Source organism: Protomyctophum bolini (genome assembly GCF_963924005.1).
Source record: "Protomyctophum bolini genome assembly, chromosome: 21".
Lineage (NCBI taxonomy): Eukaryota > Metazoa > Chordata > Actinopteri > Myctophiformes > Myctophidae > Protomyctophum > Protomyctophum bolini.
The window spans coordinates 210,726-227,500 of NC_137882.1; the positions used below are offsets into that span (position 1 = coordinate 210,726).

The 16,775-nt window shown below is 43.6% G+C and overlaps 3 protein-coding genes across 3 annotated transcripts in view; all 3 read right to left on the bottom strand.

Annotated features, from left to right (window-relative positions):
- The window catches only part of cops9 (COP9 signalosome subunit 9), a 69,545-nt gene that overhangs the window by 43,141 nt on the left and 9,629 nt on the right, over positions 1–16,775 (bottom strand). The window lies entirely within an intron of this gene.
- On the bottom strand, positions 2,007–4,248 carry LOC308336003 (apolipoprotein D-like; the record flags this gene model as incomplete). The annotated part of the gene is made up of 4 exons (XM_080793245.1): positions 2,007–2,242; positions 3,396–3,481; positions 3,846–3,964; positions 4,138–4,248. 4 exons carry the CDS (start codon positions 4,246–4,248, stop codon positions 2,007–2,009), a joined length of 552 nt encoding a protein of 183 aa, XP_080649371.1.
- Positions 12,473–16,775, bottom strand: part of mynn (myoneurin) — a 24,161-nt gene continuing 19,858 nt past the window's right edge. The window contains exons 13-16 of the mRNA XM_080793246.1: positions 16,690–16,775; positions 15,905–16,030; positions 14,732–14,865; positions 12,473–13,034 (exon numbers count right to left, since the gene is read on the bottom strand). The exon at positions 16,690–16,775 is cut by the window's right edge and continues 1 nt beyond it. Coding sequence (XP_080649372.1) covers positions 12,735–13,034; positions 14,732–14,865; positions 15,905–16,030; positions 16,690–16,775 — 646 coding nt within the window. The 3' untranslated portion in view covers positions 12,473–12,734. The remainder of the gene's footprint in view (positions 13,035–14,731; positions 14,866–15,904; positions 16,031–16,689) is intronic.

The window sequence follows — 16,775 nt, forward strand, 5'->3', positions numbered from 1 at the left end:
CATTACAGTAACTCTATGCTTTAATGAGGTTAATACAACATTACAATAACTCTATGCTTTCTAAATACGTTAATATAAACTGTTGTTCGTCATTAACCTTCACTCTACAGGTGCTTTGAGTTGCATTGTGGTGCCAAATGAATTAAAACGTGGGCAATAGCGCCCTCTGGTGAGCAGACCGTGCTCCGTGAGGGGACCGGAAACTTAACTTTGGTCCATTATTTCTCCACTTTAATAATACCAGTTGGTTTTGTGTTTTACATCATTTTAATCGTTGATTAGTCACCTTTACAACGAGGTACAGCTTGTCATGACCACGCGTCCGTGGAATGAGCAACATTGCTAAACGTCTCCACTTTAATAATGCCAATTTTGTGTGTGTGCGTGCGTGTGTGTGTGTGTGTGTGTGTGTATATGTAATGTAACACGTGGAACCAAATGGACCCTTACAGGTCTGTAACTGAGAGTGTACACTCTCAGAGTTAAATTAACACTGAATTTACAATATCAAATAATTTTCTAGAATTATCTTCTTCCTGCTCCTTTATGGAATGTAAAAAGTAAAAATCACACCCATGTGAAGTGAGGGGCGCTAATATAATAAAGTCTAACTCATGTTGATTAGGTGATGTAATGGTGATGTCATGGTGATGTATGGTGATGTAATGGTGATGTATGGTGATGGTGACAACACAAACATTAAACACCATTAACAATAAAGAGACAGTATGACGTAAAGAGGCACATTATGACATACATGTTCCCTTCATTGTCAATGTGGTGTTTACTAAACAACATGAATGTAAGGAGTCTGTGGTGAACTGAGTTATAATAATAATAATAATAGTAATGATGCTTTTGATGAATACATTGATTATAAATAACTGCATTTATTGTTGGCAATTGATATAATCTGTCTGTCTGCCTGTCTGTCTGTCTGTCTGTCTGCCTGCCTGCCTGCCTGCCTGCCTGCCTGTCTGTCTGTCTGTCTGTCTGTCTGTCTGTCAGAAGGTTTTGAACTTTCTTTATCAAGCCACAGTGGTTCTCAACCAGTGAGCTTCAGCTAAATGATGTAAGAGTTGGTAACCAAATGGACCCTTTCTAAAGCGACTACATGAAATTAAACATTAAACGATGCATTGTAAGGGTTTTATTAAAGGGTTTTATTAAACGATGCATTGTAAGGGTTTTATTAAAGGGTTTTATTAAAGGGTTTTATTAAACGATGCATTGTAAGGGTTTTATTAAAGCAATATAAATAACGGTGCTCAAACGTAAAGCAAACACTTAAATAAAGTAAATGAAATAAAGCAAATGAAAGCGGTGTTAAACGGTGTCCCACACACACACCTCCAGCAGACTAAAACTAAGACCTTTCACATGACTAAAACTAAGACCTTTCACATGACTAAAACTAAGACCTTTCACATGACTAAAACTAAGACCTTTCACATGACTAAAACTAAGACCTTTCACATGACTAAAACTAAGACCTTTCACATGACTAAAACTAAGACCTTTCACATGACTAAACCTAAGACCTTTCACATGACTAAACCTAAGACCTTTCACATGACTAAAACTAAGTTAACCTTTCACATGACTAAAACTAAATGGAATTGTATTAGATTTATTAAATAGAAAAATGCCGTCAAATCCAACAGTGTTCTAAACGCTTCATTCCTATTGGTCCTCTGTTCTAAATGCTTCATTCCTATTGGTCCTTTGTTCTAAATGCTTCATTCCTATTGGTCTCTTCTAAATGCTTCAGTCCTATTGGTCGTCGTGTTCTAAATGATTCAGTCTTATTGGTCTGTTCTAAATGCTTCAGTCCTATTGGTCCGTTCTAAATGATTCAGTCCTATTGGTCCGTTCTAAATGATTCAGTCCTATTGGTCTGTTCTAAATTATTCAGTCCTATTGGTCCGTTCTAAATGCTTCATTCCTATTGGTTTCTTCTAAATGCTTCATTGCTATTGGTCGTCGTGTTCTTAAATGCTTCATTCCTATTGGTCGTCGCAGCCCGTCTGGGCGGCGACCACCATCAGACTGACGTTGACGTTGACTCGCTGGAAGACGCGGGCGGCGGCGCCCAGCGCGGCCGGAGGCGGGGCTTGGTGCGAGCGTCCAATCAGCCACGCCAGGTCGAAGTGGAACAGGTTGAAACAGTCTCTGCAGTAGTAGACCGCCGCTGTGCTGCTGTAGTCTGTATGTAGAACCCACCAGGAGAACTGGAACAGATCTGTTTACATAGAGGATCTATGTTAGTCTGGATCTAACACAATAGATCTGTTTATATAGAGGATAATATGTTAGTCTGTATGTAGAACCCACCAGGAGAACTGGAACAGATCTGTTTACATAGAGGATAATATGTTAGTCTGTATGTAGAACCCACCAGGAGAACTGGAACAGATCTGTTTACATAGAGGATATATGTTAGTCTGTATGTAGAACCCACCAGGAGAACTGGAACAGATCTGTTTATATAGAGGATATATGTTAGTCTGTATGTAGAACCCACCAGGAGAACTGGAACAGATCTGTTTATATAGAGGATATATGTTAGTCTGTATGTAGAACCCACCAGGAGAACTGGAACAGATCTGTTTACATAGAGGATAATATGTTAGTCTGTATGTAGAACCCACCAGGAGAACTGGAACAGATCTGTTTATATAGAGGATAATATGTTAGTCTGTATGTAGAACCCACCAGGAGAACTGGAACAGATCTGTTTATATAGAGGATAATATGTTAGTCTGTATGTAGAACCCACCAGGAGAACTGGAACAGATCTGTTTATATAGAGGATAATATGTTAGTCTGTATGTAGAACCCACCAGGAGAACTGGAACAGATCTGTTTACATAGAGGATATATGTTAGTCTGTATGTAGAACCCACCAGGAGAACTGGAACAGATCTGTTTATATAGAGGATAATATGTTAGTCTGTATATGTAGAACCCACCAGGAGAACTGGAACAGATCTGTTTATATAGAGGATAATATGTTAGTCTGGATCCAACACCCATCAGGAGAACTGGAATAGATCTGTTTATATAGAGGATAATATGTTAGTCTGGATCTAACACCCATCAGGAGAACTGGAACAGATCTGTTTATATAGAGGATAATATGTTAGTCTGGATCTAACACAATAGATCTGTTTATATAGAGGATAATATGTTAGTCTGGATCTAACACAGGAGAACTGGAACAGATCTGTTTATATATTAGTGATTAGTCTGGATCTAACAGGTTAAGTGCTGTGCTGCGGTAGTCTATCTACTTTACTCACTGTAGAAGTAACTAAACACCAGATTACTCACCATAGAAGAAGCTAAACACCAGATTACTCACCATAGAAGTAGCTAAACACCAGATTACTCACCATAGAAGTAGCTAAACACCAGCTTGGCCGGCTGTACGGTGGTCTGGCTGATCACCGTTGGTGTGCTGGAGTCCACCTGACCCTCACTGGTTCACACAGAGAGAAAGGGGCGGGGTCACAATCTACTGTAAATGCCTCTAAAACAGAGTGATGCTATAAAGTACATCTAAAACAAAGTATTACCAACTAAATGTTAGCCAATTAGGATGTAATATGACATATGGGACAGATCACATGACTATAGAGATACTGTGTAACGATTTGTGGGATTTTTGGACAGAATCTGGAGGAGTAATATTAAAGAAATGTGTTTTTCAAACACACACACACACACACACACACACACACACACACACACACACACACACACACACACACACACACACACACACACACACACACACACACACACACACACACACACACACACGTGTCTCCATCTCTACTCACATGGTCTGGGAGAAAGTTATGTGTGTGTTTCCGTCGATGTCTTTGATGCTAGCTTCGTTGCAGCTCCCTCTCTCGTACAGGGACGGAAGCCTCCTGTGCTCAAACCACCGGCCCTGGAACTGTGCACGCACGCACGCACGCACACACGGAGAAAGGCAGGAAAGACACTATAAGCTTAAAAAAAAAAGGTTTTGACATAATGTGTGTGTGTGTGTGTGTGTGTGTGTGTGTGTGTGTGTGTGTGTGTGTGCGTGCGTGTGTGTGCGTGTGTGTGTGCGTGCATGCGTGTTACCAGTGCTAAGGAGAAGTTGGCCTGCAGAGTGGGTGTAGGACACAGACCCCAGTTGAACCTCTGGGCTGTGACCACAGGGACGACCAGCAGGAGGCAGTATAGAGCAGACATCATCACCACTTTAACCAGAGTATAAATAAAATACAACATCAATTAATTTATTTTAACCCATTCGGACCTGAGACCAGATTCTACAAATGTCTTCTAAATCCTGACAGTTTTCTGAAAACCCCCATATTTCTATATCAGTGGTGCTCAACCTTTTTCATGTCAAGGACCCCCATCTGAAAATATGTTGTTTCAGGGACCCCCATCTGAAAATATGTTGCTCCAGGGACCCCCATCTGAAAATATTCAGATTCACTTTTATGTTTGTTTAGGGCACTAAATGACGACGTAATATATGGACGTTATATGAAAACAGGCCCTCGCTTCACACAAGTGTGATTTTTTAAAACTTAATATAAGAGTTCTCCAAAGTGCATATTATGGGTTCACGTCGACAAAGGACACGAGTTGGTGGATGATGGTTGGTTGGTGTCGTCATAACGTTCTGGTCTGAATCCTTCACAACCAGGTCTAGTGTTTCAAAGTTCACACGGCAGTGAAGATCACAATAGGACGACCAGAGCCAACTTCCTGGAAGCAAACAATAGCCTCGCCATCCGATCCGCTTCCACACCCCTCACTCATCTTTTCATTTAGCCATTGTGCTGTCGTTGCATTGTGTCGTGCTATTACCTAACCTCTGCTGTGGTTGCATTGTGTCGTGCTATTACCTAACCTCTGCTGTGCTGTCGTTGCATTGTGTCGTGCTATTACCTAACCTCTGCTGTGGTTGCATTGTGTCGTGCTATTACCTAACCTCTGCTGTGCTGTCGTTGCATTGTGTCGTGCTATTACCTAACCTCTGCTGTGCTGTGGTTGCATTGTGCTGTGCTATTACCTAACCTCTGCTGTGCTGTGGTTGCATTGTGTCGTGCTATTACCTAACCTCTGCTGTGCTGTCGTTGCATTGTGCCGTGCTATTACCTAACCTCTGCTGTGGTTGCATTGTGCCGTGCTATTACCTAACCTCTGCTGTGCTGTCGTTGCATTGTGCCGTGCTATTACCTAACCTCTGCTGTGCTGTCGTTGCATTGTGCCGTGCTATTACCTAACCTCTGCTGTGCTGTCGTTGCATTGTGCCGTGCTATTACCTAACCTCTGCTGTCGTTGCATTGTGCCGTGCTATTACCTAACCTCTGCTGTGGTTGCATTGTGCCGTGCTATTACCTAACCTCTGCTGTCGTTGCATTGTGCTGTGCTATTACCTAACCTCTGCTGTGGTTGCATTGTGCCGTGCTATTACCTAACCTCTGCTGTGGTTGCATTGTGCCGTGCTATTACCTAACCTCTGCTGTCGTTGCATTGTGCCGTGCTATTACCTAACCTCTGCTGTCGTTGCATTGTGCTGTGCTATTACCTAACCTCTGCTGTGCTGTCGTTGCATTGTGCCGTGCTATTACCTAACCTCTGCTGTCGTTGCATTGTGCCGTGCTATTACCTAACCTCTGCTGTCGTTGCATTGTGCTGTGCTATTACCTAACCTCTGCTGTGCTGTCGTTGCATTGTGCCGTGCTATTACCTAACCTCTGCTGTCGTTGCATTGTGCTGTGCTATTACCTAACCTCTGCTGTGCTGTCGTTGCATTGTGTCGTGCTATTACCTAACCTCTGCTGTGGTTGCATTGTGCCGTGCTATTACCTAACCTCTGCTGTGCTGTCGTTGCATTGTGCCGTGCTATTACCTAACCTCTGCTGTGCTGTCGTTGCATTGTGCCGTGCTATTACCTAACCTCTGCTGTGCTGTCGTTGCATTGTGCCGTGCTATTACCTAACCTCTGCTGTGCTGTCGTTGCATTGTGCCGTGCTATTACCTAACCTCTGCTGTCGTTGCATTGTGCCGTGCTATTACCTAACCTCTGCTGTCGTTGCATTGTGTCGTGCTATTACCTAACCTCTGCTGTCGTTGCATTGTGCCGTGCTATTACCTAACCTCTGCTGTCGTTGCATTGTGCCGTGCTATTACCTAACCTCTGCTGTGCTGTCGTTGCATTGTGCCGTGCTATTACCTAACCTCTGCTGTGGTTGCATTGTGCCGTGCTATTACCTAACCTCTGCTGTCGTTGCATTGTGCCGTGCTATTACCTAACCTCTGCTGTCGTTGCATTGTGTCGTGCTATTACCTAACCTCTGCTGTGCTGTCGTTGCATTGTGCCGTGCTATTACCTAACCTCTGCTGTCGTTGCATTGTGCCGTGCTATTACCTAACCTCTGCTGTGCTGTCGTTGCATTGTGCCGTGCTATTACCTAACCTCTGCTGTCGTTGCATTGTGCCGTGCTATTACCTAACCTCTGCTGTGCTGTCGTTGCATTGTGCCGTGCTATTACCTAACCTCTGCTGTGCTGTCGTTGCATTGTGTCGTGCTATTACCTAACCTCTGCTGTGGTTGCATTGTGCCGTGCTATTACCTAACCTCTGCTGTCGTTGCATTGTGTCGTGCTATTACCTAACCTCTGCTGTGCTGTCGTTGCATTGTGCCGTGCTATTACCTAACCTCTGCTGTCGTTGCATTGTGCCGTGCTATTACCTAACCTCTGCTGTGCTGTGGTTGCATTGTGCTGTGCTATTACCTAACCTCTGCTGTGCTGTCGTTGCATTGTGTCGTGCTATTACCTAACCTCTGCTGTGCTGTCGTTGCATTGTGTCGTGCTATTACCTAACCTCTGCTGTGCTGTCGTTGCATTGTGCCGTGCTATTACCTAACCTCTGCTGTCGTTGCATTGTGCCGTGCTATTACCTAACCTCTGCTGTGCTGTCGTTGCATTGTGCTGTGCTATTACCTAACCTCTGCTGTCGTTGCATTGTGCTGTGCTATTACCTAACCTCTGCTGATCTACGTAGAGACTGACTAAAACCAACATCAAAATTTGCTGCCAAAAACAACACTGGTTTGTATTAATTTATATTACCTACAATAACACCATCTGTATTCATTTATATTATATATATATATATATATATATATATATAACACCATCTGTATTCATTTATATTATTATTTATTGTTACATTTATCAGCGGTATTTTTCCAAAGCCATCCACACCTGTACCAGGGAGGGACGCCCAGAAGAGAAGATATGAGTTAAAAACCAGGGACGCCCAGAAGAGAAGATATGAACATGTTAGGTAACAGAAGTTCTCATAATCGGTTCTAGTGAGCCGAAAGAATCAATAATAAGCAGACTTGGTAACCTGACTGTAGAAAGTAACAGTAAAGTAAAGAACCTGGGGGTTATTATTGATTCTGAATTGAATTTTAATTCACACATTAATCATGTTACCAAGATTGCCTTTTTTCACCTTGGAAATATTGCACGAATCAGAGCCTATTTGTCTTTGGACGATGCAAAAACGCTAATCCACGCCTTTGTTTTTTCTCGGCTTGACTACTGCAATGCACTTTTTTCTGGACTGCCTAAGAAAACAACTGACAGATTACAACTTGTCCAAAATGCAGCAGCCAGAGTTTTAACTAGAACTAAGATGAGAGAACATATTACTCCAGTTTTGGCTTCACTGCACTGGCTTCCGGTTATTTTTAGGATTGATTTTAAAATGATTTTACTTGTCTATAAAGCGGTAAAATGGTCTCGCACCTTCCTACCTACATGACTGCCTGCCTAAATATGTCCCAAACCGCCCCCCCTAAGGTCTTCCACTGCTGGCCTGCTCGCTTTGCCTAAAAAAATGGCAACTAAAAAATACGGGGAAGCAGCTTTTTGCTTCTACGGGCCGACGGCATGGAACAAACTCCCACTGTACCTTCGACAGGCAGCCTCTGTAGACATTTTTAAAGTTCAGCTCAAGACCCACTTCTACAACATTGCTTTTAATTGATCTTTTCTTTTTTCTTTTTGTTATTCATGTCCTATTGCATTACTTGTTTTTAATGTTGTTGCCTTGCTTTTCTTTTATTCTCAATTTTTCTGTAAAGCACTTTGAGCTGCATTTCATGTCATGAAAGGTGCTATACAAATAAAGTTTTATTATTATTATTATTATGAGTTAAAAACCAGGGACCCCCAGAAGAGATGATATGAGTTAAAGATGTCAAGATGCTTCTATATACTATTATTATTATACTTCTATATACTATTTCTGAATAGTAAATATGGTGCAGATATTCTTACCATATTGAGCCTGGCTTGCTTGTTCAGGGGATACAGATTGTCTAAGTTATACTGTATTAAAAAGCTCTACCAAAAGGTTAAGGCTTATTTACTAAAATATGAATTAAATAAGATTAGGGTTAGGCATCAGGACCAACATGGAGACAAGCCGTAGAGGGCCTTTTGTCTTATTGTAAATTATACCACTGTACCTTTTTACCTGTTTCAGTATTCAATCAATCAATCAATCAATCATTCAGTATGAAAACATGTTCTTACCTAAAGTGTTTCTGTGGTTATAAAATGTTCCCAGGAAAGGTCTTTTGTCCAATAAGAGTTTCTGTTTCCAAATCACTGCTTCCTTCGTTGAAAAACGATAGGTTTATAAAAACAAGACCCTTGAATGTTAGCCACACCCCGAGCCACACACACACACCCCCAGCCACACACACGCCCAGCCACACACACACACACACACACACACACACCCCCAGCCACACACATGCCCAGCCACACACACACAAACACACACACACACACACACACACACACACACACCCAGCCACACCCCCAGCCACACACACGCCCAGCCACACACACACAAACACACACACACACACACACACACACACCCAGCCACACCCCCAGCCACACACACGCCCAGCCACACACACACACACACACACACACACACACACACACACACACACACCTGGATCTCAGGAGTGCCGGAGGGGGGGGGGTGACTGTGATTGTCAATAAGTACAATAAGTTCACATGACAATAAGTACTACCAACTACAATGGGGAGTTCGTTCCACAGTTTGGAAGCCAGAAGGGAGAAGAGTCTGGGACGTGTGGAGCGTTGTCCAGGGTGTATTAGAGAAGGGAGAAGAGTCTGGGACGTGTGGAGCGTTGTCCAGGGTGTGTTAGAGAAGGGAGAAGAGTCTGGGACGTGTGGAGCGTTGTCCAGGGTGTGTTAGGGAAGGGAGAAGAGTCTGGGACGTGTGGAGCGTTGTCCAGGGTGTATTAGAGAAGGGAGAAGAGTCTGGGACGTGTGGAGCGTTGTCCAGGGTGTGTTAGAGAAGGGAGAAGAGTCTGGGACGTGTGGAGCGTTGTCCAGGGTGTGTTAGAGAAGGGAGAAGAGTCTGGGACGTATGGAGCGTTGTCCAGGGTGTTTTAGAGAAGGGAGAAGAGTCTGGGACGTGTGGAGCGTTGTCCAGGGTGTATTAGAGAAGGGAGAAGAGTCTGGGTGGAGTGCATATTTTGCATGTTCTCCCCGTGTCCCCTAGGGTAGGTACCCTCACAAAAACATGCCGTAATCCCGGTCTCTAAACTACCTCCCCCTGGCTAGCCGGGGCGCCTGATGGAGGGGAAAGGAACTGGTCGGAATATTTAAAATCTGAACGAACCTTTAGGAGAGAGTTCTGATAGAACTGATGTCTGGATCAGGAGATGGACTGACTGTAAGGAGACACTCAACAGTTGATGGAGGATGAACAAATAAACATATGAAATCATCAGTGAATTAATAAACATATGGATTAATCAGTGAATTAATAAACATATGATATTAGGTAGCACCAACTTTTTCTTCGTATGACCTTATATACCGTAACACCAAGGCTAGCTAAGTATTTCTTGGCTGAAGCATAAATGCCTTAAATCAAGCACATAACATGGAATATTTCTCACTCACACACATTCTATAGGAAATTATTATAATGAATTAACCTATAGTGCATTTTTCCATATAGTTATTATCATTTGGCTACTGTATATAAAACAGAAATGAGACACACCCCTTACCTTCTGCATGGGCATGTTCAACCTAATGGCCAATAAGGATATTTAACACTGAGGTGCCCACGTGCCCACTCTTCCTGCACCCTTTTACAATGTGAAATGCCACCGAATTCATAATCCTTGCCCACTTTGCTCCTGTCATGCTGATGAGCTTTTATTGTGAAGGGGAACGTTTCTAAACGGCTCAGCCTGCATATTTCCATGTGCTGATCTACAAGCTCACGTGTGGTGGACGCGACGCGTTGTGAGCTTGTAAATCTGCTATTTTCAGCATGCAACACCACGTCGTACGACGAAGAATATACCAGGTTTCACGTGGGATATGTATTTTGTTCGAGGCGATCATGTAGCCTGGCCTGCATACAGTCTCTATGGCCTGCACACAGCGCTACTCGACGCAAAATAACAAGCTATTGGAAGCTATTTTTCAACAAGTTTACCGTGTTTGGGGTCGGGGACGAGGCGCAGTCCCCCATATGTTCTGTGTCTGCTGTCTCCGTGGATTCAGCGACAGCAATGCACAGCATCATCATCCCAGTTGTAAGCGAGAAAGAGAGAGAGGAATGAGCGAGAATAAAGTCATATTTTATTATCGCGCTAATGCCCGTGCTTCATGGTTGAGGCTGGGAGTGAAAGCAATAAGTAGCACCGGTGCGACCTCGTTCAAATTTAACTCGCACATTAAGTAGCATATGCGACTTAATAGGTCGCACGCTGGAGCCCTGCACATGAAGATTAATCTGATATTCAGAGTAGAGTCAATGACCTTTGACCTGCAGCACTGGTTCTTAACCTGTGGGTCTGGGGCCCCCAGGGGGGTCCCCAGTCAATGTTATTAATATTCTAAATGCTTTCATCATACATGTTGTTCATGTTATTAATATTCTAAATGCTTTCATCATACAGCAGATGATTCTATATATGTATATTCTAATGTACGTTTTCCTTACCATTATAAAAGCATGACTCCAGAGTGAGACTCTTATAAGTGTAATTGTGGACAATCTGAACAATGAAATAAACTAAAAATATTTGCAAAATAAAACACCATACATTACTATTTCAAAACACTTTGCCTGAACAAATAATAGCGTTTCCTAGATCTAGACAGATAGATAGGATCTACGCAAACACAGGATAGCAGGAATAAAACACTTTAACAAATCCATGACTTCCTACAAATTAACTGTTATTTTCTCATCAGAACTGAACTCCACTGATTGGAGAGATGACAGAGCAGACACTAACAGGGTTGGTTGGAATCCTTTGGGGGTTGGCGGTCTCTTTCCGTCCCAGATAGAGCAGTGGTTTGGGGGGTTGGCGGTCTCTTTCCATCCCAGATAGAGCAGTGGTTTGGGGGGTTGGCGGTCTCTTTCCATCCCAGATAGAGCAGTGGTTTGGGGTCTCTTTCCATCCCATATAGAGCAGTGGCTTCAGCTGCATGAAGCTAAATGATGGGAGGGTTGGTAAAGGGGTCCATTTGGTTGCACGACATCTGCATTACCTAATTTACAGGAAGTCGACACAATTAGAGAATGTAGAAGAATTGTTATTTTGATCAACGTTTGCCTGTCATCTCTCCTATAATGGAACCAATATCAATATCAATACAATGAATGGAAAAAACATTTGAGTTATTTTTACTTTAGTTTTGGGTCTGAGAGGCTAAATGTCATCAGATGGTGGTTCTGTGGCTCAGATGGGTCTGAGAGGCTAAATGTCATCAGATGGTGGTTCTGTGGCTCAGATGGGTCTGAGAGGCTAAATGTCATCAGATGGTGGTTCTGTGGCTCAGATGGGTCTGAGAGGCTAAATGTCATCAGATGGTGGTTCTGTGGCTCAGATGGGTCTGAGAGGCTAAATGTCATCAGATGGTGGTTCTGTGGCTCAGATGGGTCTGAGAGGCTAAATGTCATCAGATGGTGGTTCTGTGGCTCAGATGGGTCTGAGAGGCTAAATGTCATCAGATGGTGGTTCCGTGGCTGAGATGCTGAATAAATACATAATGGACCTTGATGATATGAAAAGGCTTGAAAATGGTTCTACAGAGGGGAGGGGCTTTAAGGGGAGGTGCTTTAAACCAGGGCTCTACAGAGGGGGAGGGGCTTTAAGGGGAGGTGCTTTAAACCAGTGATCTGCAGAGGGGGAGGGGCTTCGTGTGGTTAATCTACAGAGGGGGAGGGGCTTCGTGTGGTTAATCTACAGAGGGGGAGGGGCTTCGTGTGGTTAATCTGCAGAGGGGGAGGGGCTTCGTGTGGTTAATCTGCAGAGGGGGAGGGGCTTCGTGTGGTTAATCTACAGAGGGGGAGGGGCTTCGTGTGGTTAATCTGCAGAGGGGGAGGGGCTTCGTGTGGTTAATCTGCAGAGGGGGAGGGGCTTCATGTGGTTAATCTGCAGAGGGGGAGGGGCTTAGTGTGGTTAATCTGCAGAGGGGGAGGGGCTTCGTGTGGTTAATCTGCAGAGGGGGAGGGGCTTCGTGTGGTTAATCTGCAGAGGGGGAGGGGCTTCATGTGGTTAATCTGCAGAGGGGGAGGGGCTTAGTGTGGTTAATCTGCAGAGGGGGAGGGGCTTCGTGTGGTTATTGCTGAGCGCTCATGGAATCGTCAACGGTTCTGACGATGATGATCTGCTGGATGTTTTGGGCCGGAGACGAGGGTCTCATGTGTTCCATCACGATGTTCTGGATGTTCTGGGCGGTCTGGGCGTGCTCCGAGGGTCTCAGGATGATCTGGGCGGTCTGGGCGTGCTCCGAGGGTCTCAGGATGATCTGCTGGATGTTCTGGAGGGTCTCGGAGGAGATGGTGGTGGTCTCCGACTGCACGGAGGTCGCCGGGCCACCGGCCGAGATGGCCGTGGTCGACGGCTCCGTCTTGAAGACCTGTTGATTTAGTCTTAGATTTAGTCTTAATGACCTGTGGGTACCGTGTTATTTAGTCTTAGTTTTAAAGACTAAAGTAGTCTTTGAGCCAGTCTGGAGCTCCTTCGGTGCTGCTAGAAGCGCTAATATGCAAACCGCTAGAAGCGCTAATATGCTAACCGCTAAAACCGCTGGACATCAAAGTGTTTTCATCGAAGTCCAAATATCAGCATAAACTACCAATGTTGGTGCTCAGCTGTACTTTTCACCCTTTATACTGACAGCTGTCTGAATGTCTTTATACTGACATCTGTCTTACTGAGGAATGCCTGTCTGAATGTCGCACTGACACACCAGACCAATACATTCTATAAAGTACTCAGATGACACAGTTTTGATTTCTCTCCTAGTTCCAGTGATCCTGGACTGCACCAACACAGAGTAAATAAGGTGGTTGAATGGAGTGATAACAACGCTCTCATCATTAACACAAACAAGACAGAAGAGATTGTTTTTGGTGCACACAGATCCTCCATTACTATGAACCGATCAACCAGGTACATTCGTACAAATAGTAGTAAGAGACCCTCTGTTGTCATGGAACCATCAGATTGATAGTAAGAGACCCTCTGTCTGTTGTCATGGAACCATCAGATTGATAGTAAGAGACCCTCTGTCTGTTGTCATGGAACCATCAGATTGATAGTAAGAGACCCTCTGTTGTCATGGAACCATCAGATTGATAGTAAGAGACCCTCTGTCTGTTGTCATGGAACCATCAGATTGATAGTAAGAGACCCTCTGTCTGTTGTCATGGAACCATCAGATTGATAGTAAGAGACCCTCTGTTGTCATGGAACCATCAGATTGATCAGTGTGTAAGAAAACAAAGCAAATAATCTACTTCCTTCGCCGTCTAAGATCCTTCACTCCCTCAAATGTGTGTATTTGTGTTTCTGCATACTTGGGTCGCAAGACACATTTCAGTGTGAACTGACAATACAGTACTGTGTCATGTCATGTCGCCTAATTTTCGATCCAGACGTGGATGGAATAAATTAATTTTATTTGTAATTTTATTTGTAGCACCTTTCCAAACATATAGTTACGGATGGAGAAACATATTCAGAGAAAAACGCTGCTAAACATGGCAGTTATAACAGGAGTGAATTAACTTATTATAATTAGATTATTACAGGTTATAACAGGAGTGAATTATCTTATTATTTTAATAATTATAATTAGATTATTACAGGTTATAACAGGAGTGAATAATCTTATCATTGTAATAATTATAATTAGATTATTACAGGTTATAACAGGAGTGAGTGATCTTATCATTGTAATAATTATAATTAGATTATTACAGGTTATAACAGGAGTTAATTATCCTATCATTGTAATAATCATAATGAGATCATTAACAGTGAATGGAGGAACACAGACCTGGATATTCTTTAAGTCGACTAAATTAACAGAGGTGGATATTCTTTAAGTCGACTAAATTAACAGACCTGGATATTCTTTAAGTCGACTAAATTAACAGACCTGGATATTCTTTAAGTCGACTAAATTAACAGACCTGGATATTCTTTAAGTCGACTAAATTAACAGACCTGGATATTCTTTAAGTCGACTAAATTAACAGACCTGGATATTCTTTAAGTCGACTAAATTAACAGACCTGGATATTCTTTAAGTCGACTAAATTAACAGACCTGGATGGTGTTCTGGTCGGTTGTGTGGGCGTGGCTGGGCGTGGCCGGGTTGGGGTTGTGAGGCTCCGCCTCCGAGATCAGAAGCTCCTCCTTCTTCTGGACGACCGCCATGGGAGTGGACGCCAGGAGGAACACTGTGGGAGCGCACGCACGCACGCACGCACGCGCACACACACACACACACACACACACACACACACACACACACACACACACACACACACACACACACACACACACACACACACACACACACACACACACACACACACACACACATTAACACTTTTCAAAGAGGTGAGACAAGGCAAAGAAAAACTAAAACATTTGCACCTTGCCATCTCTCTCTCTCTCTCTCTCTCTCTCTCTCTCTCAGCTAAGGGTTCGTCTGTCCCTCCCTGGACTGAAAAAGACCCATGTCTTGGTGTCACACTGTTTCCTCCCACAATGTTCAAATGCTTCCATCATACAGTCTGGAGCAACGGAAGCTCTGATCATGAGTAAAATATAAATGCTTCCGTCGTACAGTCTGGAGCAACGGAAGCTCTGATCATGAGTAAAATATAAATGCTTCCGTCGTACAGTCTGGAGCAACGGAAGCTCTGATCATGAGTAAAATATAAATGCTTCCGTCGTACAGTCTGGAGCAACGGAAGCTCTGATCATGAGTAAAATATAAATGCTTCCGTCGTACAGTCTGGAGCAACGGAAGCTCTGATCATGAGTAAAATATAAATGCTTCTGTCATACAGTCTGGAGCAACGGAAGCTCTGATCATGAGTAAAATATAAATGCTTCCGTCGTACAGTCTGGAGCAACGGAAGCTCTGATCACGAGTAAAATATAAATGCTTCCGTCATACAGTCTGGAGCAACGGAAGCTCTGATCATGAGTAAAATATAAATGCTTCCGTCTTACAGTCTGGAGCAACGGAAGTTCTAGTTGTTTAATAGGTAGTTAAACAACAAGTCGACTAGTAAACTAGGCAACTAGTAAAAATGACGAAGTGAATGCCCTAGTAATAACTAATAACTAACTCTCTAGGCTAGCTGAGACAGTGTAGGACACACAAAGACATGCCGACTTCTATGGAATCCACAGGAGTGACATTAGTCATGGCGGCACGCACGCATGTACACACACACACACACACACACACACACAGCCTCTCACCAGCCTGCGCTCTCTCCTTGTGATGTCGCAGGTCGTCTGCGTGAGCTTTCTCCTGATGTTTCATCATGTTCTTCACACTGACGAACCTGTTCCCACACAGCAGACACATGACTCCTGGGTTCCCATCTGAAACACACACACACACACACACACACACACACACACACACACACACACACACACACTGTAACCAAATGGACCCCGACACACACTGTACCCAATTGGGGCCCTAACACACATTTTAAATGTTTATTTATGTCCACATAATGAAAAGTACAGGAATATCTTGTTACTGTACAAACATAAACATAAACACTGCCAGTGCAGTTTGACAGTGGGAGAGCAGCCAGTTACAACGTGAATCATGGATAAAGGAAACAACGCCTCCTCCAAATTGAGCGGCTTCCTATAATGGCTGAAACTGAGCAATACCTCGCTAACTGCTTGGCTCTCCTTTTGGAAAGGCCGGCCATTTGTAAGCCCCTCACAACCAACTTATGCACATGCCCTAGGCCGCCAAAGATAAAAACTAAAAGTTTACATCTGTAGCCTAGCTGTGAGATGGTCTGCATTAGCTGCTGATACTTCACTTCACTTTGGTTAGAAAGGCTTCTTCCAGGCTATAGTAAAAAAAACACACACAGCAGACACATGACCCCTGGGTTCCCGTCTGAAACACACACACACACACACACACACACACACACACACACACACACAGTAACCATGGTTATAATAATAACACTGGAGGTTACATAGTAACCATGGTTATATAAGGGACTCACCTTGGTGTATTTTCAGGGTGTGTTTCTTCCGCTCAGACGAGGTGGCGAAACATTTCTCACAGTGTAGACACTTGTACGGAGTCTCT